Below are 25874 nucleotides of genomic sequence, written 5' to 3' on the forward strand. Positions count from 1 at the left end.
GAAAACTCTTTGTGCTGTAAAGCAGGGTTGGATTGGCATAGAGGGCTATGTGACACCAAATGCCTGAAACTGCATCTTCTGGCTTCTGTTGCTCCAGTAAGACAGATTTCAAGAGACAGCACAGGACCACCCGACTGACTATAAAGAGTGCAGATTGGAAAAACCCTCTCCATAAAGCCTAGGCAACCAAAACAAACTTAATCTGTGGCGCCTATTATAAGCTCAACCTGTTTAATCCTTTCTGTAATTCATAGAACTAAAGAAAGTTCTTTGAATGGGTTTGGTCTCTCCACCAGCTATGAGAAGTCAGATGATACAACTCATAGCAGCTTAAGCGAGGTTAGCATTGTTTTATTTTTCTAACTTCAAAATGTTTTTTCTTGCTATGGCAGTTGAATATTATTTACACAGCACTTTAACCATTAACAATTGAGACTTTGTGTATAGAATTTGACTGAATGACCCAGGAGACAGCCAGGGGGCCCAAAGATCATGCAGTTTCCCCTGCTTTAAAGCCAGAGAGACCTGCTATCTGTCATCTGACACAAGATCATCTTGGTTAGATCAAGGGGGGTGAGAGATGGAGCTTTCCAAAAAAAAAAAAAAGTGACTTCCACTCAAGGAGAATTTAAGTATACAGTAAAAAAAAAAAAAAGCAAATGGGCTAGTAATGTATAGATCCAGTTTGACTCTAAGTTTTAAACATCAAACCCTCAAACTGTTACTGAGTTGTGTCTCCATCTGGTGAAAGGTCGACACAGAGCATCATAAGTGATCAGAGTTATATGCTTATCACCACATTTGTGTTTATATTCTTACCTTGACTACTTGCACTATTTTGGAGTTGGTAAGCCATACATGTGTACATTGACGAACAACAATAAATTCTCATTCTAATTCTATAATGTAAGCCAAATGTTCTCGAAAACTGCACACCGCCGTTAACGCATGTTTAAACAACAGGCTGTAATCCCGTCTCTACTGACATTATTCTCTCCACCGCACCCCATCCGACCAGTGCAGGATGCCTCTTTAAATACTGACATGACGTCACAGACTGGGCAGGGGAAGTCCCAACCATGATAGGCCTGCATCTTTTCTTTACACCTGCAGGGGGCAGTAGAATCAGCCCTCTGTCCGTGGTGCTGAAAGCAGAATCGGCTCTGTCCAGGGTGCTGGAAGGCTCATGGGGCCTGGACCTCATCCGTGGACACCACTGGAGAATTCAAAGTTTTGTGCTGTGTTCAGGTGCTTTGCTTTTGTAGTTTTTTTTTTTTTTTTTTTTTTTTTTTGCGTGGAACATCGTTACTGAGGGGCGACAGTCCGCCTCCCTAGATATGTCAAGGCGGAGGGGGAGGGGAGGATTGTAGTGTGAGTAAGGTAAGGCTTTGGTTCACCAACAAAGAGCTTTTTTATTCTCTGTTCTTATCTGCACTCTAACAGTAGAGATAATGTTGGATTTCATAACGTGCAGGGTGGAGGTGACACTGAACGGGATCATACGCTTTCTGCCCAGTTTTGTTTAAAAGAGCCGACAAGGCTCGATCCAAATATGCGTACGGACATTGCTTTCAAAAGCTTTTTATTGTTGGATGGTCTTTATGCTCTGCTTACTGTTTTGGTCTAAACACAAACCGCGGGGGGGGAAAAAAATAAAAGTAACAAACTGTAAAAAAGCTGCGGTTGATATATGTGTTCAGAATGACAGATTAGCAGAGGGAAAGGCCTGCGCAGGCCTTCACGTCTCTGTTGTCAACGCACTGAACGCCTTCACTCTGCATGTGCGTTCTCATGTTTCCTTTTGTGTCACAGCGCATCAGGCAGCAGACTGCCCGCAGTTAGGTGCCGTCAAGCAGCCGCTTTTTATCCAACTGCACTTAGAATGGTTTTGTTGTTCATCTATTGTCGATTCTGGGGAAATTCTGCTTTTTTTTTTATTTATCATGCTTTTTTATTATTATTATTATTATTATATTTTTACATTTTTCTTCCCTTCTGATTTGATTACATAATAATTGTTGAGCTGCTTATCAACCCAATTCCTGTCGCGATTTTTTACTCCTCCGTTTTGTCCCAGCCACATTTTTTTTGAATTCGTAATCAAACCATTTCGTAACGTTGTACTTTAAACACGATATTCTCCCGTATAATTTACTGTATGTAATTTACTAAATACCTTAAATCACACAAAACTGTGTAGCGGGTGCTTGTCACTTCAGCTCTAACTTCGCAGTTTTACCGTTTTGTGGCTGACTTTGTAATAAAAAGAGCAGGTCGCTCAAAGTTACGTTGATATGTCAGATGTCATAAAAGTTCACCTCCACAAAGCTGCAGTCAGCATAAGTAAGACATACAATAAGATTTTTATTTTGTCGTATATATCCATATGTTCTAGGGAGAATGTGTTAGGATCCTGTGTTGCTTTGAGGTTTGTTTATTCCGTATTCTTTAGTTTCTTTTTATTTGATCCCTCTAACAAAAACAGCGCTTATTTCTGTTTTGCTTTAGTTCAGTCCTTCCTTAGTAATTCTAGTTTATTATGTTTACTTCTTGTGTAGTTATTCTTTGTTACTCTAGTTTAATCATGTTTATTATTAGTTATTCTTTAGCGTTAGATTCATTTCCTACTCCTTGTGTACTCTCCTTCACCCCCTGTACCACTTTCTCACTCTCTCTCTCTCCTCAGTCTGTTTTCTGCTCTCTCCCCTCACACCTGCAGTCAGTTAGCTAATCAGGCCAGGTCCAACTTTCCTTTACAGGCCTCCATTATCTTACACGCTTATCCCTAGTGAGGTCATGAGAGGTCCTGGGGTCTTCAGAGGTCAACAGGAGTGAGGCGAGATCACACTACAGGTTGCCAGTCCATCGCAGGGCAATGGACACAGAGACAGACAGAGGACAAACAACCATGCACACACACACCTAAGGAGAATTTAGAGAGACCATTTAACCTGACAGTCATGTTTTTGGACTGTGGGAGGAAGCCGGAGTACACGGAGAGATCCGACGCATGCAACAAACAGAAAGACCCCTGGCCAGGAATCGAACCCAGGACCTTCTTGCTGCAAGGCCACAGCTCCCAGCCCAGGTCCACTGTATTCACTCTCCCAGTACTTATACGCCTCCTCTCACTCCTTGCCAGTTCCTCTCGTCTACTCCCACTATATCCTGTTGTTCTTCCCCTCTTCTCTCTGCTGTTTTCCCTTGGATTTATAGTTTTTTGTCCTTCTCTGGATTCCATGCTTTCTTTTGATTTTTGTGAGTTTTTTTGTTCTTTAATTTTTCATTAAATCTTCAGCATAGCTTGACGTTTCCATTTGGGTCCATCCACTAACACTTATCATGACAACACGGGGATCTCAATCACATCTCTATAGAAGTTCTTGAGCAACTGAGCAGGGAGTTCAACCATTTTCAGTTTCCTGAGGATGAAGAGTCTATGTCGGGCCTTCATCACCAGGAAAGACTTGTTCACTGACCAGGTCACATCCAAGGTGATGTGGATGCCCAGGAATGTGATATTGTCCTCACACTCCACCACCTCTCCTTGAATTGTAACAGGTGGGTGTGCTGTCCTCCTGCATCTCCTGTAGTCCACTATGACCTGGTTGGTCTTGCTGGTGTTGAGTACCAGATTGTTCAGTAAACACCACCGGGACAGGTGGTGGATCTCTTTTCTGTACAGGGTCTCATCATGGTTTGTTACTAGACCCACTGCAGTAATATCATCTGAACCCTGCTGGAGCAGTGGATGGCTGCACAGTTGTGGGTGAGTATTGTAAAAAGAACCGTGCTAAGCACACAGCCCTGTGGTGTGCCTGTATTCAGGACCAGGGTGGAGGATGTTCGACCTCCTGTTGTCACCACCTGAGACAGGTTGTTGAGGAAGTCCCTGATCCAAAGGCAAATGCTGTTTAAAGTCCCAGATTATAGAGCTTCACTGTCAGCTTTCCCAGGATGATGGTGTTAAATGGTGAACTGAAGTTCAGCATAAGTGTCAGGATGCTGCAAGTGTCTAAGGACAATGGAGCATGCCCTACTCTGTGGCAAACTGGTGCCTGTCGTGACTAGCAGGAAGGCTATCCCTAATGTGTTTTAGGACGATCCTCTCACATCGTCTTGTAACGATTGGGGTTAGGATGACCGGGCGGTAGTCATTCAAGCAGGTCACAACAGATTCTACTACTGGCACAACCACAAAGGTGGAGCAATTATGGAAGACAGGGACAGCTGAAAACTGCAGATTGAACATGTCTAAAAAGAAGACCCCTGCCAACGGGTCGGCACATGACCTCAGAGTCCTCCCCAACATTTTGTCAGGCCCTGGGACTTTGTTGGGGTTAATGCTCTTCAGAGAAGAAGTCACCTGGTTGAGCTGCAGGGTCAGGGGCCGAAGCTGCTCCGGGTGTAAAGGAGCATTTTAATGAAGGAGTTTTATCTGTAGATTAGTGGCCTTTATGCCTATACAGAGCTATCAACATACCTATGGATAGGTATACAGAGGTATGCCTATACAATACGTCATGTTAGACATGACACCTGTATGCAGTTTTGAAATATTTAACTATAACTTCAAAGAGAATTATGCCATTTGAAGCTGATACATATGTTTGTAGAAGTATTTTTATTTGATTTCCAAATATTTCTTAAATATTAACTTGGCATTAACACTGGCATTTCCCAGTGTTGAAATGAACAGTGAAATCTGTGATTATTTTAGTTGATGGTCCAATGTGCAAGAAAAGAAAAGAATCAAACGCGTAGCATTCCTCAAGGTTTACTAGAAAATGTTGCTTTTTAAAGGCAGCAAATCAGAGTCTGCTCTTTAGCATGTGGCTTCTGTTTTTATCTGTTATATTTAAAGTTACCTATGAGATCAATTAGCCAAACTTGTTCTCTTTTTTGGATCACTCTGACCTCATCGAACCCAGTAAAGTTTGTATTTTCATTCAGAAAGGCAGAATGTAATTTGCTCTTCTTAAAAGTGAACTCAAAGTTTATCCGAGTTGATTTCCTATTTTGTGTCCAACTCTAGGCATAAATGAGTTCAAAGCTAGATGAAAGTAAGTGACAAAGCAATTTTTTTGTTGTTGTTTTTTTCCCCTCCCTGTCCGTTTTCTCCGTCTGTCTGGCCATCTCTCCTGTGTCTGTTTGACAACGATTTACCCTCTTAATCGTTCCTCCATGCTGCGTTGTCTGTCTGTTGTAAACCTTCCACCCAATCCTCTGTCACATAGATGAGTCAAGACACAGAGACAAGAACACGAGCTCGTTCTAAAGCCATCCGGGGTGAGTGTGAGCACCGACAAGCCTGCATGCAGAAACGAGAACAGAAAGTGAGATTTGATTCCCAAAGATCTGATCTCCTCACTCTGTCTCACTTCTCATTCATGTTCTAAAAACCCAGTCCAGTCATGTCAAGAGTGTTAGAAAGCTGAGAAACCAGCACATTGTATCAGATATTTTCTTCTGTTCATTTTTGGTTCATTAAATTAATCATTCGTCCTTCCAGCAAATCAAAAATGACAAATAAGTGGATTGCTGACACCAACAAAACTCCAAAAATGATAAAGTTGTGATAAAGTTCAAATTTTCTTTTGACTCATTTCAGAAAGTGAAACTTATGTAGCATATAGATTCATGACGCAGAGAAAAATATTGAGATCCTTTATATCTCAGAATTTTGATGATTGTGGCTTACGGACAATTAGGAATTTGAATTTTAACAGCAGACCAATGAAAAGGATGTTTTAAACATAAGTGTCAGGCTTTTGAAGAGTGTGTTTACTAATGTGCTCTCAGTATTTGGTTGGGACTGTGTTTGCCCTGCTGGAAAATAAAAATCAGCATCTTCACAGAGGTTGTGAGCAAAGTACAAAATGCCGTGGCAGGAAACAGTGATAATCATATTTTCCTGATTCTTGTCTTACTCTACTGGCTTCCCATACATTTACAGAAATGGTGAAATCGCTATTTTACCAGGTGAAATAGTGATTTTAGTTTGTGCTTCTCCTATACAAAATTTTAGAATGCTAACATTTTCTGTTTTAGCATTCTATGTTTTGTTTTTTTTTGTCTACAAATGAATTTTATTTGACAGTCATTGTAAGGTTGTGATCATCCACGTTATGTGCTGCACCTTTTGGTATTACACTTTTTTCCTTCCACTCAACTTTCTATGAAGATGATATGATTTCTTTTAGTATATATACTAATATATGAGACACTGAATTTTGGGTTTTGTTTTCTACAAGATATATTCATCAAAATTATATAGACTTGAACATATCCCAAATAAAGACTTGAATATATCCCATTCTATGTAAATTGAATTATTTTACTTTCTGAAATGAGAAAAAAAAAAAATCAAAATTTTTAACAACATAAAAAAATTGTTTAGATTGAAAGAAAAAAAATCCCCCCATTGGTTTTCAGTCATATATGTAATAAGAGTGTATCTTGACACATGGATTTAATCTATCCTGTCACAAGACATATAACGTGAGATATTTGTTTGTGTTCCCGGATAATGTGGTGAACTCTATTTTCTGTCAGCAGAACAAGTTGGACAAGCAATGAAGCTGGAAATGAGGTAAAGTATTCTTGTCCTGATTGGCTCTCAAATCAAAAAACGTGACGCGTTTAAAATGTAGGTTTTTCTTGGTTTGTGCCAGCAGCAGCTGTCCCACCCCTGGATGTGATGGCAAAGGTCACGTCAGTGGAAGATATTCGAGACACAGAAGGTGGGACTCAGCAGAAACGATAAGCAATCATTTGACAGCAGGACGTATCATCAACAATATAAACGTGTCGTAGTATTTAAAAACTGCCTGACGATTTACTTCTGTAGATGATGGACTTTCTGTTTTTGTTAGGTAAACAGAGGGAAAAGACATCCATATTATGAGTTTTGGGTGCTGAAATATTTGTTGACCCAAAACGTTTCCTGTACTCAAGAGGAAACCATTTTTTCTCCTCAGCTCCTTTTAGGGTGACATTGTTTTGCTGATGAATAGCCCACAGGCTCCTTGCTGTTGTGAACTGGCCTATTTCATGAGGTCGTCCTTCCAGCATCTCTGAAACGTTTCTAAGCAGCATAATTTTGTTATTTCAACTTTATTCACACAAGTAAATAGATCTAATTTACAAGAGAGATTTGGAAATTTCCTCTGTTTCATCGTATGCAGAAAGCACCTCCCTCAGGCCTTCATCCACTAGTTTTCTTTGTCCCATAAATTCCTACAGACACACTGGGTGAATTAAAATATGGAGATGATAATAGAAAACTTTTATCAGCTTTGTTGTGAAAGCAACTTTCTCCACGGTTATGACACTGCTCCGTTATCAGCGTGCTTGCATCATTTCAACTTTAACCACATAATTTATTTGACTAAACATTCATTTCTAGTCAAATTAATGCACCACATAGTTCGCTGCCCGAGTACGATGCAACATTACAATTCTTTTGTTTTGTCCATCTCAGTGCGTTGGGCTGCCCAATTGTAAAGAAAAGGAAGCTCCAGGAGGCCGAAATTGAAGAGAACCCGCTGTCGCCCAGGAAGAGGATCCAGCCCGCCAAACAGGCCGACGAGGACAGTGACATGGCAGAAGAGGAGGAGCAGAATGAGGAAGACGGAGAGGAAAAAGATGGCATCAAAGACAAAAAGAAAAAAGAAACAAAGAGCGAGACGGGAAAAGGTGTGTAACAAAATCTTTCACACGTTCCACCGACTGCTTTCAGCTCAGAAATGTGAAAATAAATGTGAACAATTTTCATTGTTGCTTAGACCAATCGTGCAAATCTGTTGCCAGTCTTTTTACGTACGGATGCAGACAAGGTTACAAATGAACAACATGGCAGCTCTGACGGCTTTTTGTATACTTGGGTTCCACAGTTGAGCGTACCTCGGTGACCACAGACAACCCAGAACAACCTTACCCTTCACCTGACGATAAGAGCAGAAGTATCACCTCAGAGACCGAGAACAAAGTAGAGACAGAGAACTTTAGCGAGGAGGTCACATGTGTGATAATCACAGAAGAAGAGGAGGTTCAGTCAGCATCCGCGTGCCTCCCACCAGAGCTCCCAGCAGAAGAAACAACCGTCCCCTGCCATGAAGAGACAAAAGACGAGGAAGAAGATAAAGCAAAAACAGCAAACCTAGAGGAGGAGGAGGAGGAGGAGGAGGAAAGTCAGAGGAATGTTGCAGAAGAGATGGAGATCAGAAGACAGGTGATCAGGCAGGAAAATTCTGATCACCAGTACTCAAGTGGAGATTACAAAAATCAGGCCAAAGAGTCAAAACCGATGGATAATAATGAGACTGAAGAAGAGGAGGAGGAAGAGGAGGACGCAGAGGAGGAGGAAGAGGAGGAGGAAGAAGAAGAGGAGGAAGACTACGGAGCAGTGAGACAAGTTGAGACAGTTTTCATTCAGGAATCTGAAGCGACTGTGTCACTCAGGGAAGAACAGTGCGACACCCTCAGGGCCGAGGAAGAAGCAGCAGAGGAGAAGCAGAGCAGCAAAGCCGGAGAAGTGGAGCAAGAAGAAGAAGAAGAAGACGAGGAGGAAGAAGATGAAGATGACGATGAAGAAGAAGGAAACTCAAGCAAGGCCTCTCCGAGCACCGTCATCATCGAAGTTCACGCAGAGGAGGAGGAGCACGAGGAGGACGAGGAGGAAGAGGAAGACGACGAGGAACTGGAGGAGGAAGAGGAGGAGGAGGAGGAAGACAGGGGAGAGGAACTGGATCGCGTCTCCGAGGGATCAGGCGTCACGGACGACTCTGAAAACTGGGACATGACTCGAGGGAATCTGGGGCTGCTGGAGCAGGCCATCGCTCTGAAGGCAGAGGAGGTCCAGGGCGGTCAGGAGAGCAGCAGTTCTGTTGACTACCAGCCGAGCAACGCCTCCATGAAGAACTCCGACGGTTCTGCTGGAGTCCGCCGCTCCACCCACTGTAGCAAAGGTACACTGTCTGCCAATGACATGGAGCTCAAGGTGTCAAACGCTATGTGGCCCTAGAACCGTCAAAAAGATAACCGTGTGCTTAAACATTATTGTTTCAATCAAATCAAAGCAGTTTGTACTGTTAAATGACATCAATCAGTCCCACCAATTTTCTGTGATTTATCGTGTAAATTCAGTAAAATCAACAAAGCCCTGCATTTCTTTTTTTTTTTTTTTTTTTGCACTGAAGCATAGTTGTGAGTTTATTGTAGATTTTTGGCGAAAATGGTGAAAAATATTGGATCCAAGTGACTGTTTACTCCCACCTGCAGGTGGATGTTTCTCTTACTTCTGCTAAACATCTGCCTCAGCCTTATTTTATCTATAATCCATAACGACACAGCGAGTAATAAAATGTCCTATTTCCCATCTTACAAAAGTGCAAATATTTCAAAATTAGAACCACAAACATGTTAATTTTTATTGCAAAGAATTCCCACAGACAGTTGCACAATCCTGGAGGGACTGAAAAGATGTTCGATATAATTTAATTTTAAGAATTTGTTTATATTTCAACAGTTCATTGACGGGTTTTAGCAGTAGATCTTGGGACCACCGGCCCTGTCAGAACATTCATGATCTTGATTTGGCCCAAAATTAAATTGAGCTCGACACCCCTGACACAGGGCAATTAATGTGTTATTGCAATTAATGTGACACAGATTTGACTTTTTGATTCTAAAGCATTAATGTTGAAGAAATTAGGCTTGTGTCAAACTGTGCGACGTAGAATCTTATCAGAAAAATGCAATACATATGGATTGTTTCGTCTCTCCCATGTTGGACTTAAGAAAAAATCATGTTCCCGTAATCAGTTAAAATACAAGCAAAATATATATGTTTTTCTTAAGCTTCTTGTGTTTTGATGACATTTAATTAAGCTTCTTCACTTTTTTCAGAAAAGAAGGAAGTAAAGTGTCCAACTCCAGGCTGTGACGGAACAGGCCACATCACTGGGTTGTATCCTCACCACCGCAGTCTTTCTGGATGTCCACACAAAGACAGAATACCTCCAGAGAGTGAGTTCATCACCCAGTGGTTCCCAAACCTTTCACCCTACGGCTGCTGTTGGTGGAAGTTAAACAATTTCCCTCATAGAACAATAAAAGGAGGGTATGAAAACTCAGACGGATAAACCAAACAGCTGTTTCATGCTATTTAAAAACAAAAAAAATCCATTTTATCACTTCAAAAATTTACTGAATTCAGTGTGAAATTGTAAAGCTACCAACTTGACATTTCACAACCCTCAATGCGTCTCTGATCACAATTTTGGGAACAACTGCAATAAGCTGAAGATGGCGCAGACCTTTTAGACGAGAAGAAAAGGGTTTCTGTCAGAAGTCTTCACTAGCACTTGTAACATAATCAGTTCAACTAACACTACTACTGAAGACAAACTAATACTGTTGTAACAAACTGCTTTCTTCAGCTCAGTCACTGTGTGTGCTTGTAGTACACTAAATATACTGACCTTACTTCTGCTGTCTGTAGTTTTGGCCATGCACGAAAATGTCTTGAAGTGTCCCACTCCCGGCTGCACCGGCCAAGGTCATGTGAACAGTAACCGCAACACACACCGCAGGTTGTGAAAGCACACACACACACACACACACACACACACACACACACACACACACACACACACAAAGGCATGCACACAGCAGGTCATTTTATCTGTAGTATAATTTCTCTTTATTATTTTCAATATAGCATGAGGACTGATTTTTAAAGATACATTTAGAAATTTAGAAAATTAAGACAAACTAACGTCTTCTAATAGAACTAACACACGTTTGATCAAATCATCTAAGATTAAAAAAGAAAAATCTCAATGTTTGTTTTGCTAATTAAAAATTCATGTTTGGATCTTCAACCCCTTCCAGCCTGTCCGGCTGCCCCATAGCAGCAGCAGCTAAACTGAACAAGAACCAGGACAAGCAAGTTCATCTACAAGCTGCAGCCAGCGAGCCAACTTCAAACTCTGACAGAGTGCTAAGGCAAGACAGGAAACAACGTTTGGTTTCCTCTTCACCTCCACGCAAGTCCACGTCTGCTGATGCATTTTGGTCGAACCTGTGGTTTTTCTTGCAGGCCAATGTGTTTTGTGAAACAGCTGGAGATCCCGCAGTATGGCAGCTACCGCCCCAACACAGTGACAACCACACCTCGAGCTAACCTTGCCAAGGAGCTGGAGAAATACTCCAAGGTTTCTTTTGACTATGCAAGCTTTGATGTGCAAGTGTTTGGGAAGCGTATGATTGTTCCAAAGACGCCCGACACCACCGACACATCAACTAAAGTCTTCAAATGTAAGTCTCACTCCTGCTCTAGATTTTGCCACAAAACAAGTGTTGAATGTTTATTACGGGATCTGTGGTGGCGCAGGGGTGACGCGGCCGTCACAGGTTTGAGTCCCGGCCTGATGGCCTTCGCTGCATAAAGCGTCATGTTTTTTGTACCAGTTGGAGAATAATAAACAATAAACAACCATTTTGAGCTTGATGTAATTTGATTCACGATTCAAAAAACTTTATTCTACCCAGCAAGTGAACATTAAAGCAAAAAAAAAAAAAAAAAGGCACAAAGTCCATTTAAATTCAGGTAAGAAGAGTAAGCATCAAAAATGTGCAAAGTTAAGACATTGTTATACTGCAGTTTATATACAAATTATTGCACAGAAACTATGTTTTGGACAACAGGCAGAACAAGATCACTTCTGTTTAATCAACTATCATGCTGTCACCAGTGTCCTCATGGACCCACTGACCTGATTGTTTTGGTGGTGAGAGTTAAAGGGTTAATAAAATTATCATTTGTTAGTCAAAATAAACAATATTTATGAATGCTGAATAGTCGTTCCTTACAAAACTAAAAGTTCTCTTTTCAGAAATGTTGTGAAAATCAGTAACGCAATTTCTGGTATGGCAAAGAGCAAGAGCTGTGGCGTTGATATGCATAAACTCTCAGGCCACCTTTCTCCCCAGTTCTCCCAGTCCGCCCCACCTGAGCCCGATCCTCCAACCAACTGATAAACATAGTCCCTCCTGCATGTCCCTGGGCGTCCTCCCCCAAGACACTTCCACTGGCTGCTCTTGATGTGGAGGAGCACCTGCTGGAAAATTGGGCTTCTCAGTTTCTCTGCCTTAAGGGGGAGCCCAGACACCCTGGAGGAAACTCATTACAGTCTCGTTTTTTAGGTTGCTGCCTAGAGCTTGTGAGCATAGATGAGGGTGGAACATATTAATTGGTAAATGAGAGCTCACATAATTGAAGACGCCACATCAACCAATCTACTGACCTATTGCCTACTTGGGCAGGACGCCATTCACGACCTGCAGAGAGAACAACACTCTTTTCTAGCTCAAGGTCTTGAAATTAGAGGTACTGATTTTCATGCCGGCCGTTAAACATTCAGCTGCATGCTGAAAGCTGGAGATCATAGTCAGATGAAGCCAACAGAACTACATCATTTGCAAAAAAAAAATCAATACTGAGGCTACCAAAATGGCTTCTTAACTTTTCATTTGTTTGTTATCTCACTAGCATTTTATGATTCTTAGACATTATTTTGAAGTGGCTTTCATTTGTCCTTTTCTGTTACAAAGTATTTATTTATTTGCACACAGCTAAACCATTTTCCAAGGCACCCTCGCCAAGCCATGGTACATCAGGAGGTTTAGCCAAGAACATCCCATCCTCCAGTGGATGGGGTGCAGAGGACGCAGAGGCAGCCCATATGGCGGCAACAGCAATCCTCAACCTGTCCACCCGCTGCTGGGAGAGACCGGAAACCTGCAGCACTAAACTCCTGGAGCCTTCCACCAAGGTACACAGATCTGTTGTGTGGCTCAAAGCCAGTTTAGGATGTGAACATTGGCTTTTCCAGTTACGCCCAACATCTGCGCCATACTTCACTCTCACCATTTATTTTAACACTGCAGGAGGTCGCGATTGAGGTGGATGAGAATGGCACCTTAGACCTGAGCATGAAAAAAACCAAGAGAGACGACATACAGTCTGCAGAGGCTGCATGTTCTTTGCCTTCCTCCTCTCAGCTTGTGGATGCCACGTTGTCTCAGGACCATCCTCAGTCAGATTGGGAAGGTCCACTAGATTTCACCAAACCCACTGAAGACAAGGAGGAAGACCATGAAGAGGTAATGAATTTTGCCACTTACAGTACATCTCTGTACAAAACAAAAGCTCAAGGAAAAGAGGAAATATCAGAGCCTCATGCCCATAGTAACTGTATATGCATTAAAACAATTTTAAAGTTGAAAACAGAATTCTGATTGGATAAACTTTTCCAGGAGTGTCTTAGCCATTTATGCCCTATTTTTACTTCTGTCTAGATGGAATACACAGCTCCTTCATATACATCATCGGATGATGAGGAAGAGAACCAAGAAAACTCGGAGGACCGGAAATACCCCGGTGAAGTCACTACCAGCAGTTTTAAAGTCAAGTTTCAGCCCAAAGACAACAAAAAAGAAGTTATTGTGTAAGTTCAAGAACTTCCCATTTTAAAACTCATACAACTCAAGGGCATGTGACACACAGGTGATCTTCAGTTCAGCATTTGACAATAGCTACCAAGTAGTGTCAGACCTAAATCAAGAGTTAAGTATTATATTTCTTTTCAAACAGCAGTGTGAATATGAAATGCTGACTCAATTAGCTGGTTTGCTGAAGAATCTGAAGAGATGGAGAAAGGCTTGTTGATGAATTAAAACTAGCAGAAATATTAAAATACAGTTTTTAATTAAATCTGTCAAAGATTTAATTAAAAGTAGCAGAATCTACAGTGAGATTTGTAGCTGAAAAGCTCAAAGTGATCCAGGATTAGTTGAACATGATGGCCTGAATATGTTGTAATTTTTATTTTAACTGAGAAATTGCTGTTTGCGATCCACCAAAACTCATAATTACTTCAAAAATGTACATCTTTTGTTATAACAATATTTGACAATATTTTATTAAAATTGATAGAAACTAAACAACCTACATTATTATTGCTGTATTGTTTTTACATCTAAAAGAAATACTTCTAAGATAAAGTCTATTGTTACAACTAATCATGGATTCCTTTAAGAGTCATTTCTGGTGCAATGCCATTTTACGCCAAAAGATGGCAGTAGTGGCGCACAAGAGAGACTGACTTCCAAGCCTTTTACAGAAGAAGATCAGTGTAAACATAACTACTGGCTGAACAGTCGTCAGTATCACAGCAAAGCCACTGCTAAAGAATCTGATTCCTGTTTTCACAGAATAGAGAGACTCTTTTACACGTATCTGCCGTCACATGTGCAACGTAATTGTTACACACAAAGCTCAACCTCATGATAGATGCTGACTGCAAGAAATCTTTTTAAGATTTTGTTTTGTGTGATTTCATTTGAGTTCATTTTGGTTCATGTATATAGTATATAGTGACAACATGTCATCTTTCAACACCAGCAGCCTCTCAACTTGCTTTAGAAAAAAGAACAGAAAATCAAGTGAATCAATTTATACATCCATTTCAGTTGATGCTAGATATATAAAAAAAAATGCGCTCAAGTTTAGCTTATAATTTAAATTGGCCAAGTAGCCTTCTATTTAAGAAAACCCAGCAGCTATCATAGAGTCAGTGACTCGCAGCCTTCACTCAGCATGTGATATCAGTGGACTGTTTGCAACAACTCCTTAGTGCATGCTCAGTAAAGCATGCCTGTAGCAACAGGAAGAAACCTGCAGCAGAACCTGCCTCAGGTCTAATCCATGATTATTATTTTCTTTGATTTAGATGTCCGACACCAGGCTGTGATGGCAGTGGGCACATCACTGGCAATTATGCATCACATCGAAGGTAAGACCTTGAGTGTGTATTACGAAAGTGTTATTTATTTTTTATCATGTTAAGCCATTCATTTGTCGGTATATTTGTTAATTTAACTGACAAATAAATGACTGAATGCTGAGGCTATAGTTATGAAGTTACCTTCGCTTTTTCCTCATAAATTACTGATTATGAATATAAATATATCAAATTCTACATATGTGTGATTGGTGGTCTTGTAAATTTCTATAAATTTATTTTATAAAGTTATCAAAGATTAAGTACATTTAACATGAGGCTGATAATAATTGTCAAGTAAATTCAACATGCTTCTTGGGTTATTTTCAAAATATTTGTAACAAAAATTTTTATTTCAGAAATGTTATTAATAAGAATCTCCTTATCCTCCTATAGCAGCTTCTTCACACGTGTACAAAATTGTTGGCACCACTTTGTGACCTAAAAGCCCACACTGGTCCCTGAAATAATTTAAAACTGACAAAAGTAATACATAGCATTTACAGAAATCAACCAATGAAAATCCAGCATTGCTTTTGAAATGTGGTTGAATACAATAATTTTAAAAAGCAAACAAATGAAGCAGGCTTGGACAAAAAAAATGATACCTGTAACTTAATATTTTGTTGAGCAACCATTTGAGACAATCACTGCAATGAAATAATTTATGCATCTGTTAATAAGACTTCTGTACCTGTCCACAGGTATTTTGGTCCACTACTAATGAACAAACTCCTCCAGCTGTCTTAAGTTTGAAGGGCGAATTTCGTCAAAAGGCCTCTTTCAGCTCCTTCTATGTTCAATACATTTAGAGAGACTTTTTTGCCCATGTGGGATGTATATTCCACTTTTTCACCATAGTCTGAATAGCCTAACTCAGTTCTTTTCCATGAAAAGGGCTATATAAAGAATAAATGGATAAAATAACAAGACTGCGTATGAAAATGTGTTAATCTATAAATTCTGCACATGTGGGTCGCTTTGGGGATATAAACAGTTCACACAGCAGTCTCACTGCAGTTGGGTGCAATTACTAATATGAACGACCATGCAGAAAAAAATTGGACTTCAGCAAAATATTGGAATTGAGCACAAAGGTTTTATGTTTTGAGGCTTGATGCGATTTTTACCATTATTAATGTAATTACTATCGGCCATAGCAGTAGTTGATTGGCTAGTTTAAGCATCAGGTCTACCGATGATCTGAGTTGGTGTTTCAGTTCTTTAACTGACCTGAAAACACAAAACTCTACATGTTATGGTTGTCAAAGTCAAGCTGACCTACTTCTTCTCTCTCTCTCGTTAATTTACTTTTTAAATTCAAACTTTTTCCTGACATTGCTATCTTGTAGTATTGACAATTAGTACCAAAGCACTGTGTCTCTTTTCTTATAAATATTACACATACATTTAAGACTTAGCGCATTAGCAGCTCGACAACTAAAGCCAGTGGTCAATGACGGCGAGCAGCTTTTTGCCCTCCAGCAGGGAGCCTCTTAAGTTTATTTCTAAGTTTATTTCTTTCTTATTTTTCATTGTACTTTACATTCTGATACTGTTGTTCATTATTAATGTCCATATTGTCCGGTTGTGAAAGCGGTGTCTTCCTTGGTTCTATAATCATTAAATTTTTTACATTTTCCAACAAATTGACCCACTTGCAATCTCAGTTTATATGTGAGCTTTTTCATCACAGATATCTCCTCCATAATGCACAGCCATTGCTCCACAGTCGGTCCCTCTTTATACCATAATCTTGTGATGGTTTTCTGACTTATTTGTACCAGATATTTGTCTTCTTTTTGTAGTATGTCATGTGTCAGACACACCAAGTAGATTATCCTACATGTTCTGGGTATTCCATGTCCTATTGTTTTTTATTATTATTTTATTTTTATCTTCTTTAAGTTCCTTTTTCCGTTTTTGTAGATGTTTTCCTGCCTACCATCAGTCCCTACGGTGCTGAAATTACTCTACATTTTTTCTCCTCGTATCTTTCTGAAATCTCTCAATTTTACTTATGTTGGTTTGATATCTCTTCTCTGTAGATATCAATATTGATCTTAGTTGTCTAGTCCAAATTTTGTCTTTTAGTTATTAAAGCTCAGCAGCTTAAACCCTTAATTATAAACTCGAAGCCCAAGTAAACCAACTCAAGCTCCTGGTTTCTTTCTCTAATTTATAATTATTAGTTTCAATTGTAGTTTTAGTTTTTAAATCCAACTAATCACTTAGCTTATTTATACCAGTACTCCTTTGTGGGCTATTCATTTTCTTACTTCCATATCCTTTCTCCCAATTTTTGGATTTTTCCATTTTGAAACATATTCATCACTGGCACCTAAGCCACAAACTTTCACGTCCACTTCTTCTCACACGATGGGAAGAAGGTTTGATCTAACCCTATTTCTCAAGCGGTAAAATGAGATTCTTGTCCATCTATGATACACTCGATAACTGAGCATTTCTGTAGATGACAGAAGTGGGACTTGTGCTGGAAGTTTATGTAGAGTTCAAAGGAATGGTGAGAGTACAGAGCCCTGTGGTGCTCCTGTGTTGCTGATCACCTGGTTAGATACACAGACCTTCAGTGGTCTAATGATCTGTAGTCTGTTTATCGTTCAGCCATAGATCCTGTGTCTTCTGGAGTTTCTGACAAAGCAGATTACCCTGAATTGTGTTAACCGCACTGGAGAAATCAAAGAACATGATCCTCACAGTGCTGCCTGCTTTGTCCAGATGACGGAGGGTTTGTTGAGGCAGATGTATGACAGCATCTTCAACTCCTTGGCAATAATAACCAAACTGCAGGGAGTCCTGGTATGTGCTTGTATGCAAGAGGGTTAACAGGAGTCTCTCCAGGACCTTTATGATGTGGGGTGTCAGGGCAACGAGTCTGTAGTCATTAATGACTGATGGGTGAGTCGGAACCGGAGCCAAGCGGGATGTCTTCCACAACAACAGAACCTTCCGTTGGGCCAAGCTGCTGCAGAATCTCACAGAGCTGCTCTGCACAGCCCTTCAAGTCTCTGGGGCTGACAGCATCCGGACCTGCAGCCTTGTTCTGGTTCAGTCTCTCCAGCCGCCTCTTCACCAGACTTCTAAGTACAGAAAAGTTGGAGGTGGAGGCAAAGGGAGCAGCAGCATCTCCTGATGTGGTCGAAGACAAACTTGTAGAAGCAGGAGAGTCCATGACTGAGGTGGAAGACAGAGCGTCTGAAAGCTGTGAGTCAAAGCAGGGTGGGATGAGCTTGTTCCAGAACTGAACCTATTGAACAATGTGTTGAGCTCATTTGCTGTGTCCAGACTTTCATCTGTGCGATCCTCCGTTTGCTTGAAGCCTGTGATCTTCTTCACTCCTGACCACACATCTGTGATGTTGCTCCTGTGGTTGTCATAGCAGCGACTTTAGGCTCTCTACTCCTACGTTTTTTGTAATTTTTGTGTTCTGGGCTCTTTGTTTACCGTTCATGTTAACCTTCTCTTCAATTTGAAGGATTTAAGGATCTTTGTTGTCTTATCAGCTGTAACACCAGTGTCCCGACAGTTTTGTCCACATGTCTAATTTGTAATTTGAAGATTATGTCAACTACAGAAGAAACACTGTGGCATCATTTGGTCCCTGTGTTTTCTATCTAATCTAGGCAGTTTGTGAGTTTTTTTATTTGAAATTTGAACGAACCTTTTCAGGAGCAAACGACATCGTTTACACTGCATATGGTGATTCTTTTTTTTTCCCTAACAATTACACTGCTCAGGTAGATAATGCATCAGATCTCTTCTTATGGGTGCAGCCCAGTTCTGACTTGACTTCCGTTCTGGTTGAGCTTGTGTTCTAGCTCTTTCCATCTGTTCTAACTTCTGTTTTCTGACTCTCTCCTACTTTTTCAGTCTGTCAGGCTGTCCTCTTGCTGATAAATCACTTCGGACCCTCATGGCTGCCCACACAGCTGAACTGAAGTATGTGTGTTTTATTGAGTTAATTGTTTCCTGACTAAACCTCAACAAGTTTTACTGAAAGCTCTGCAGCTACGGCTTGGTCCATTTTCTCATCTCCATGCTTCAATTCGATTAAAACATCAAAACATCAAATATGGGTGGTGGATATCTAGTTGGAAGCATACAACAGTAACTAATAGGTGCATAGTGAGGAAAATAAAAATGTAAAAATGTGTGCTGAAAACCTGCCTACATGTGTCTCAGGTGTCCGACTCCAGGCTGTGATGGATCGGGTCACATCACTGGAAACTATGCGTCGCACAGGAGGTGGGAGCTCCTCACATTTGCATTTTGATCCGTATAAGTAAAGTAATGACACCTAATGAGACGACGTCTTAATAATAATGAATAATAATAATAATTGTACTTTAACTATTTGGCATCTGTACCTTACAAAAGTGTTAAATTTTGACGTGTGACTTTGCCAGTTTGTCTGGATGTCCACGGGCCAAGAAAGGAGGAGTCAAATCAGCACCTTCCAGGGACGACAAGGAAGAATCTGAGCTGCTGAGGTAAGTGACTGTATCTTAGTGTCACTCCTGTTTCTGTTTTCTATTAGACTAGCAGTTCATCAATAATGCTGGGAGGACAGAATTATAAAGCACTCTTAAAATATCAGTAGACAGAGCCGTTAGGTTGTCTTGAAGGCCGATTATCCTGAAACATACCAAGCCAAGACTCTGTCTTGGCTAAGACATTATTATATTGTTTTAACACAATAGAATCTTAAATTCTACTGTGTTAATACTACAGGAAAGAAAAGCTTTAATGCTGTTAGGACATTTTTTTCAAACAAGAAGTTAGGGACAGGCAAAAATAAAACATTCAACTAATGCAAACATTTAAAAACAATCTAGGATTAAATAAGAACTCTAAGGGTTAAATAGAAGGCAGCTGATCATTTCTTCTTGTTCATGGAAAAGGCTTTTCAGTTCTCGTCATGGGTTTGAAGTATCAGTCAGAACAGTCACATTCATAGATATGAATACTTCTTCTGGTCCATTGTTGAGGTTCAGTGCTAGCATGCTTGTTTTGGTCTTATTATGTGTTAGGGCTGTGGTGTAAATGTTGGAATTATGAAATCTGATGACACTGAACCTCCTTTCTTATTGTTTATTTTGACATAGATGGCTCATAATGTCTTCCCTGTCACAAATAGGTTCTTTTCTCTCTTCAAACCAGTATCCCTTGTTCATGAGATGTACATGGACTGCTAAGTTTTGCTCAATAAAGTGTTGGACTATTTGTGTGTAGATGCTGTTTAGTTTCTCCCTACACTGGACTACATGTAACACACCACTAAGCTTGTGTTTGGGTGTTTTTTTTACTTCGGTTGCACCTGTTTCTGTCAATTTGCCGGCCTCTGGATGGGGCTTTGAGTGAGCTTCAGACAGTGGATGGAATGTTATGGTTAGGTAAGGTTGTTTCCTGAAATGATTAACATTACATTGACAAATAAACATTAGCAAACAGCTGATGATTTTTGCACGATTGTGCTGTCCACACTTTATAGCTAGGCAAAAAAAAGCAGCTTGTAAAGTTTCTGCAGAGCGTCTGCCTCAACAGAACACACTGTAGAGTCAAACTCACCTGTGTAGAGCCTTTTCACTTTCACCGCCACAGGTAGCAGTGAGGTTCATGACTGGTGAGGTACGATTCCTCTGGAGTCGGTTGTACAAATCCAGAATGCAATATAGAAGCCAATCATCCAGCCAACGATCCTCTGAATGGTCTTAACAACCCCCTGAAGCATCACCCTGTATGCAACAGTGCAGCAGCTGCCGTACCACAGTGCGATGCTGTATGTCAGCAGGCCATCAATGGATAATAGCAGCTTGGAGTTCAGTTTGTGCTTCTTGAGGATTCTCAGGAAGTGTAGCTGCTGCTGAGCCTCGATGATCACTGCTGTGATGTAGTCAGTCCAGGAGATGAGGACGCTAAGAAACCTGAAGGTGTGGACCCTCTCAGAGTGCCTGGGTCGGTGCTGAGCTTCCTGAAGTTCATGGTGGCCTCCTTGGTTTTCTTGGGGTCCAGAGTGAGGTTACTCTCTGAACACTCTCTCCGCCTCATCACCCTGTGAGAGGAGTCCGATCACCGTGGTGTCGTCAGCAAATTAACGATGCGGTTGTTCTCGTGGGCCGGACAGTCGTTTGTGTCAGGATAGAGACAACATACAATAAGCGATTTTAAATAATAATCAGATCAAACTGCAAAGGCCGTAGTTTTTGTGCAACTCTAAAACATTTTACCTTACCGACATGCATTCACCAAAAAATGTATTGAATGGGACATGAAGAAAGCATTTAGTCAAATTAGGATTTCTGCTTATCTGCAGGTGTCCAGTTCCTGGCTGTGACAGTCTTGGACACATCAGTGGAAAGTATGCTACCCACCGTAGTGCCTATGGCTGTCCCCTTGCAGCAAAGCGACAGAGGGAAGGTCTACTAAATGGCACTCCTTTCTCTTGGAAGGCCTTTAAGACCGAAGGCCCGACCTGCCCGACACCAGGCTGTGACGGTTCTGGTCATGCTAATGGCAGTTTCTTGACACACCGCAGGTATCCTGCTTTTTGTAGAAAATGTTGGTTTTAGTGTCTTGTCCAAGTACATTTGGATGTGTGGAGTGGTTGGATGTTGAACACTATACTTTATTGAGCAATGTAGATTTTAAAGAATTATGCTTATAACTATTCTAATGGCACAAAAGTGAAACAGTTTACAAACGTACTCATCAGGAAGTCGAGATTTCTGCAGTATTTACAACTTTTTAAAAATGCATTTTGATTTTTAAACTGGTCTGTTAGAACCACAGTTTTTTGTTGATTTTTTTTCTCTTTTTTTTTGCTTTCTCAATGTCATATCCCACAAAAACATACAGGAATCAGCAAGCGGGCATTTCAGTGAAAATTAGAATTTTCCATTACAGTGTGACAAAAAATTATCTTAAACTAAAATGATGAAATTGAACTATGCAGTGGATGTGACAGGTGCACACTGATGCAGTAATCTGGCAAAGTAATTTCTTCTCTCCTTGAGGCTTCAAAATCTGTTGAGCTATAAAAATCATGACAATAATCTGCTTTAGTCTCTCAGGTTGTCCGAGAGCTCCAGCCAGCAAGAAGAAAGTCAAGCTTCCTGGAGACGAATATATAACAGCAAAGTTCAGAGCAAGCGACGGTAAGACAAACACAGCAATGATGTTTGCCATGGATTTACACTGTTTTATTTAGATTATTTTAGGCATAATCAGAAAAAAACATTCATATTTCTATTACTAGTCTATTTGCCTTTTATTTTTTCATTCTGAGTCTCGTTCCTGTGCTCTTCGGTAAATAAACTGCAATTATCGTGGTCAGCGATGTGTAGAATATAAAATGAGTTAGTTTATGACACACAGATGACACCCACTGGAGCGTTAAGTGCAGTCACAGAACAAACCAAAGCGGGGATGTGCCACAGCTTTCTGCAGCTGAATGAGAACAAAACTGAAGAAATTATTTTATGGCTAAAGGAGGAAAACAATCGAGAGTCAGAACATACTGCCGACTCAGCAGTGCTGAGCTGGCCCAAAATCTGGGTACAGTGATGAACTCTGAGAGACACAAAGGGATTAATTAAATTAATTAAATAAAATACCAACCAACAAACTGACTCTTAGAAACAAAAACAAATATACTCATAATGAATCAACTAAAAAAGAAGCAAATTAATGAAATAAAATAATCAAAATTTTAAGATTTAACCAAAAACAAATAGAGAAATAGATCCTGTAACAAAAGTCATACAAATTGGAATTAATAATCCTGGAAAAATAAGTAGTTTGGAAATCTTTACAGCTCTGTAATGATAATTTCTACTTTCCTTTAGTGCTTCAAATGAGACGTGAACCCAGTCCTTTACCTACTTCGTTTCTGTCCTCCTGCATTCCCCCCTGATGACCTGACTGTTGTCATCAAATCAATTCAATCCAAAACATCAATTTGGGAGCAGCTGGAGATTAAACACGTCCCAAACCTCTGCGTGTGTACCCTCGCGAAATCAATACCAAAATATGCAGCTCCAGCCCAGGAAGGAAGCTATTACTGTAACACGTGACAGGCAGATATAATATGTTTACACACTGTATGTGATTCTGTCCACCAGTTCTGGATAATGATGAAGATATCAAGCAGCTGAACAAGGACATCAGTGACCTGAATGAGTCCAACGCAGAGATGGAGGCCGACATGATGAATTTGCACACTCAGGTGAGATTAATGCGAGTTCTGTGATTTTCGGATGTAATCAGATCGCTCTGCAGTAGCCGAGAGCAGAGAGACGGTTGACTACTTTTTGCCACTGCGTGGAAACGATTATCACAGTGAGAACGTTGCAGATTTAAAGAGAAATAGAAATAAGTCAGTCACTATTCATTGATGGTTAGGGTTAGATATTTTAAGCCTGTGTGGATTTATTCTAAGAAGAATAAAGTTTATTAATTAAAGAGGCATTTTGTCTGCCTCTTTAATTAGACTCAACTTAAACAGCCTTGGAAACGTGTCTATTACAGAACCAGGGTTGAACATTTGAAATCTGTCTTTTGCCAAACCCAATGCAGAACTTTTGTCTTTCTGCTACAGATTTCTTCAATGGAGAAGAACCTAAAGAACATGGAGGAGGAAAATAAACAGATAGAGGAGAAGAATGAAGCTCTGTTCTTGGAGCTATCTGGTCTGAGTCAGGTATTAATTCGCAGCCTGGCCAACATCCGCCTGCCTACCATGGTGAGTCGTGTCAAGGTTCAAATAATAAAGGAATAAAACAAGCAAATTCCTGTCATTTTTTTTCTTTTTATGTATAAAACAAGTAATTCAGATTACTCTTCCTCTCTGGTGTTCAGAGGGTTATTAATGAAACAGAGGTTGTTGTTTTTTTTAATCAGGGTGTAAAAATGTAGAAATTTCTATCCAAGGACGTAATTCTTAATTAATGAAAACAATTAGGGCCTGACTTACCTGGCTGTCTGTGTTTTTCCTTCTATCTCTTTTAGCTAGCTGCAAAGCTAAAGGAAATGACATGTTACGAAACGCCCTCAAAGCTAAGGGTAGAGGATATGACGCACTAGGGAACGCCCTCTTTAGGGCCTAGCTTAGTTAGAGGCTAACAAAGGGAATGAAAAACTTTTGTTTGATGCCATTTTGTCCTGCTAACTCCTAAAGGTAGCATGAGAAATGGACCAGCTGTATTTCGGTGTTAATAAATGCAATTCATGAATTCAACTCACCGACTCTGCTTCAACCTCACACATCGAGGACTCAGCACGGAGAACAGATCAATTCTCCACACTGACTCTCCAAATCAACTGCACACATTTATGAATTGATCCTGAAAACTAATCTTGACTTCTGAACTCGTGTTTTCAGCAGGAACCAGTGTCCGAGCAGAACTTCGATAATTATGTGGAGACTCTGACGTACATGTTCACCAATAAGGACTGCTACCAAAACCCCGACACCCGGGCCCTGCTGGAGTCCATCAGCCAAGCGGTAAAAGGCATAGAGGTATGATGCAAGACGACGACGAAACAAGCAGCTGCCACATTTCTTCTGAGTTCTTACATACTGTATGTGATCATTCTTCTTACTCGGTTATTTAATAACTCCACTAGTTTTTTTTGTTTTGTTTTTTTAAGCATGTTGTTGGATGACGTATGAGCCAGAACAGACGACTGCATGTCGAGTGTGTGTCACCGCGCTGGCATCCAAAGGTTACTTTAAGTCAGGAAGACAAAGTGCATAACCAGGAAATGTGTGCAGAACAAAATAATAATAAAAAAAGAGCAGAAAATAGCCTGAGCTTAAGTGACTCTTAGTTATTACCATATCCCAAGAAATCTGATAGTACTCTACATTAGATTAGTGTTGTTGCACCTCCAATACCTAGTTTGTAGGTTTATTTTGCTATTGTTGTGTAACTATTTGTGTCCTGTGCAATTGTTAGTTGAATAACTAACTACTCATATTTGCTGCATTTCTAGCTAATTATTATTATTATTATTATTATTATTATTATTATTATTTATCTGCTTTTTAAGTTATTCCAAAAATCCAAATTTAAAATATTCCAACACAATAAGAGACAAATGGTTGTTTCCTTCGTGGCTGAACAAAGAGGAAATATTTTAAGATATCAACTATGAATTATTTTCTATATCTTATTGTTTATTTATGTACTGGGATCTTTTTATGTGCAAAAATTTTGTAACTACAAGTTTTTAAATAATTTTGTAAAGATTTTGTGCTTCTGTACTTTTTGCTTTTTATTTCCCCAAACTATTTTGAATACACTGCTATACAGTAAAGAAAAGGAGGCGGAGTTGTGCATATTTGGTATTTATTTGGTTATAAAAAAAAAAGTGATGGTGAATATTTATTTTTTATTGTCTATGTGCTAATGATGGTTGTAAATTGATTAGCCTTTACCTTCATCTTGAAATAAAAGTAAAGCTACCATAAATCTGTTGTAGTCTTCAGGTATTCTGACACCATTGCTCTTTGTTTAAGCGACGCACCAGAAAGCTCCACGGTACAAACACAATGTCTACTGTATTAAACATTAAAACACTGTGCCTATGAAAAAAAATGCCATCCTCTTTAATGTTTTGCTTTGCTTTTACAAATCAAAAATAATTTGACTTTTTTGTTTAATTCCTCCACCTCTTTTTAGTTTGAAAGTAACAAAAAAACTGACTTCTGCAAAAGAATGGCAATATCATGTAAATATTTAACATAAAATAAGTGACTGCATGAATAGTCGCTCTTTGAAGTCAGTATTTAAGTCTGTGCTGTGACTGAAGTACAAGTTTGCTCATCCAGACACAACAGTTTTACTTTTTTCTTCCTTGCGAAACTGCTGAAGCTCTGTCAGGTTGTGTGGGGATCGCCCGGGAACAGGGCTTTTCAAGTCCATGACAATATTTAGCTCCCTCACTTTTACTTTAATAGGAAGAGTCTGAAACGGGAGGGAGGTGCTGAGCATTACCGCCGGA

At 40.0% G+C, this 25874-nt stretch overlaps 1 protein-coding gene across 14 annotated transcripts; it reads left to right on the forward strand.

Moving 5' to 3' along the window:
- The first annotated feature begins 1120 nt into the window (after positions 1-1120).
- Positions 1121-24655, forward strand: LOC106957130 (myelin transcription factor 1-like). Of its 14 annotated transcripts, none has more exons than XM_015048365.1 (24): positions 1121-1380; positions 5036-5063; positions 5238-5289; positions 6556-6592; positions 6675-6743; positions 7484-7698; positions 7896-8969; positions 9910-10029; positions 10505-10595; positions 10897-11010; positions 11105-11322; positions 12640-12839; positions 12955-13170; positions 13366-13514; positions 14799-14861; positions 18741-18809; positions 19053-19115; positions 19277-19360; positions 21184-21405; positions 21933-22024; positions 22991-23094; positions 23467-23610; positions 24250-24387; positions 24519-24655. In XM_015048365.1, exons 2-24 carry the CDS (start codon positions 5058-5060, stop codon positions 24531-24533), a joined length of 3555 nt encoding a protein of 1184 aa, XP_014903851.1. In that variant the 5' UTR covers positions 1121-1380; positions 5036-5057; the 3' UTR covers positions 24534-24655. The 14 variants fall into 14 exon arrangements, with proteins under 14 accessions (XP_014903851.1, XP_014903853.1, XP_014903854.1 ...); XM_015048367.1 differs by having other exon boundaries at positions 6559-6592; XM_015048366.1 differs by lacking the exon at positions 1121-1380 and adding an exon at positions 1394-3769.
- Positions 24656-25874: the final 1219 nt, after the last annotated feature.

This window comes from Poecilia latipinna, unplaced genomic scaffold (assembly GCF_001443285.1).
Source record: "Poecilia latipinna isolate Pla-1442-1.1 unplaced genomic scaffold, P_latipinna-1.0 Scaffold877, whole genome shotgun sequence".
Classification (NCBI taxonomy): Eukaryota; Metazoa; Chordata; class Actinopteri; order Cyprinodontiformes; family Poeciliidae; genus Poecilia; species Poecilia latipinna.

Excerpts from the sequence above, each read along its gene's own strand:
- LOC106957130 (XM_015048362.1), top strand. Across the intron at positions 5,290-6,558 it reads TCGTTCTAAAGCCATCCGGG|AACAAGTTGGACAAGCAATG; the intron begins GTGAGTGTGAGC and ends TTCTGTCAGCAG. Across the intron at positions 10,596-10,896 it reads AACCGCAACACACACCGCAG|CCTGTCCGGCTGCCCCATAG; the intron begins GTTGTGAAAGCA and ends AACCCCTTCCAG.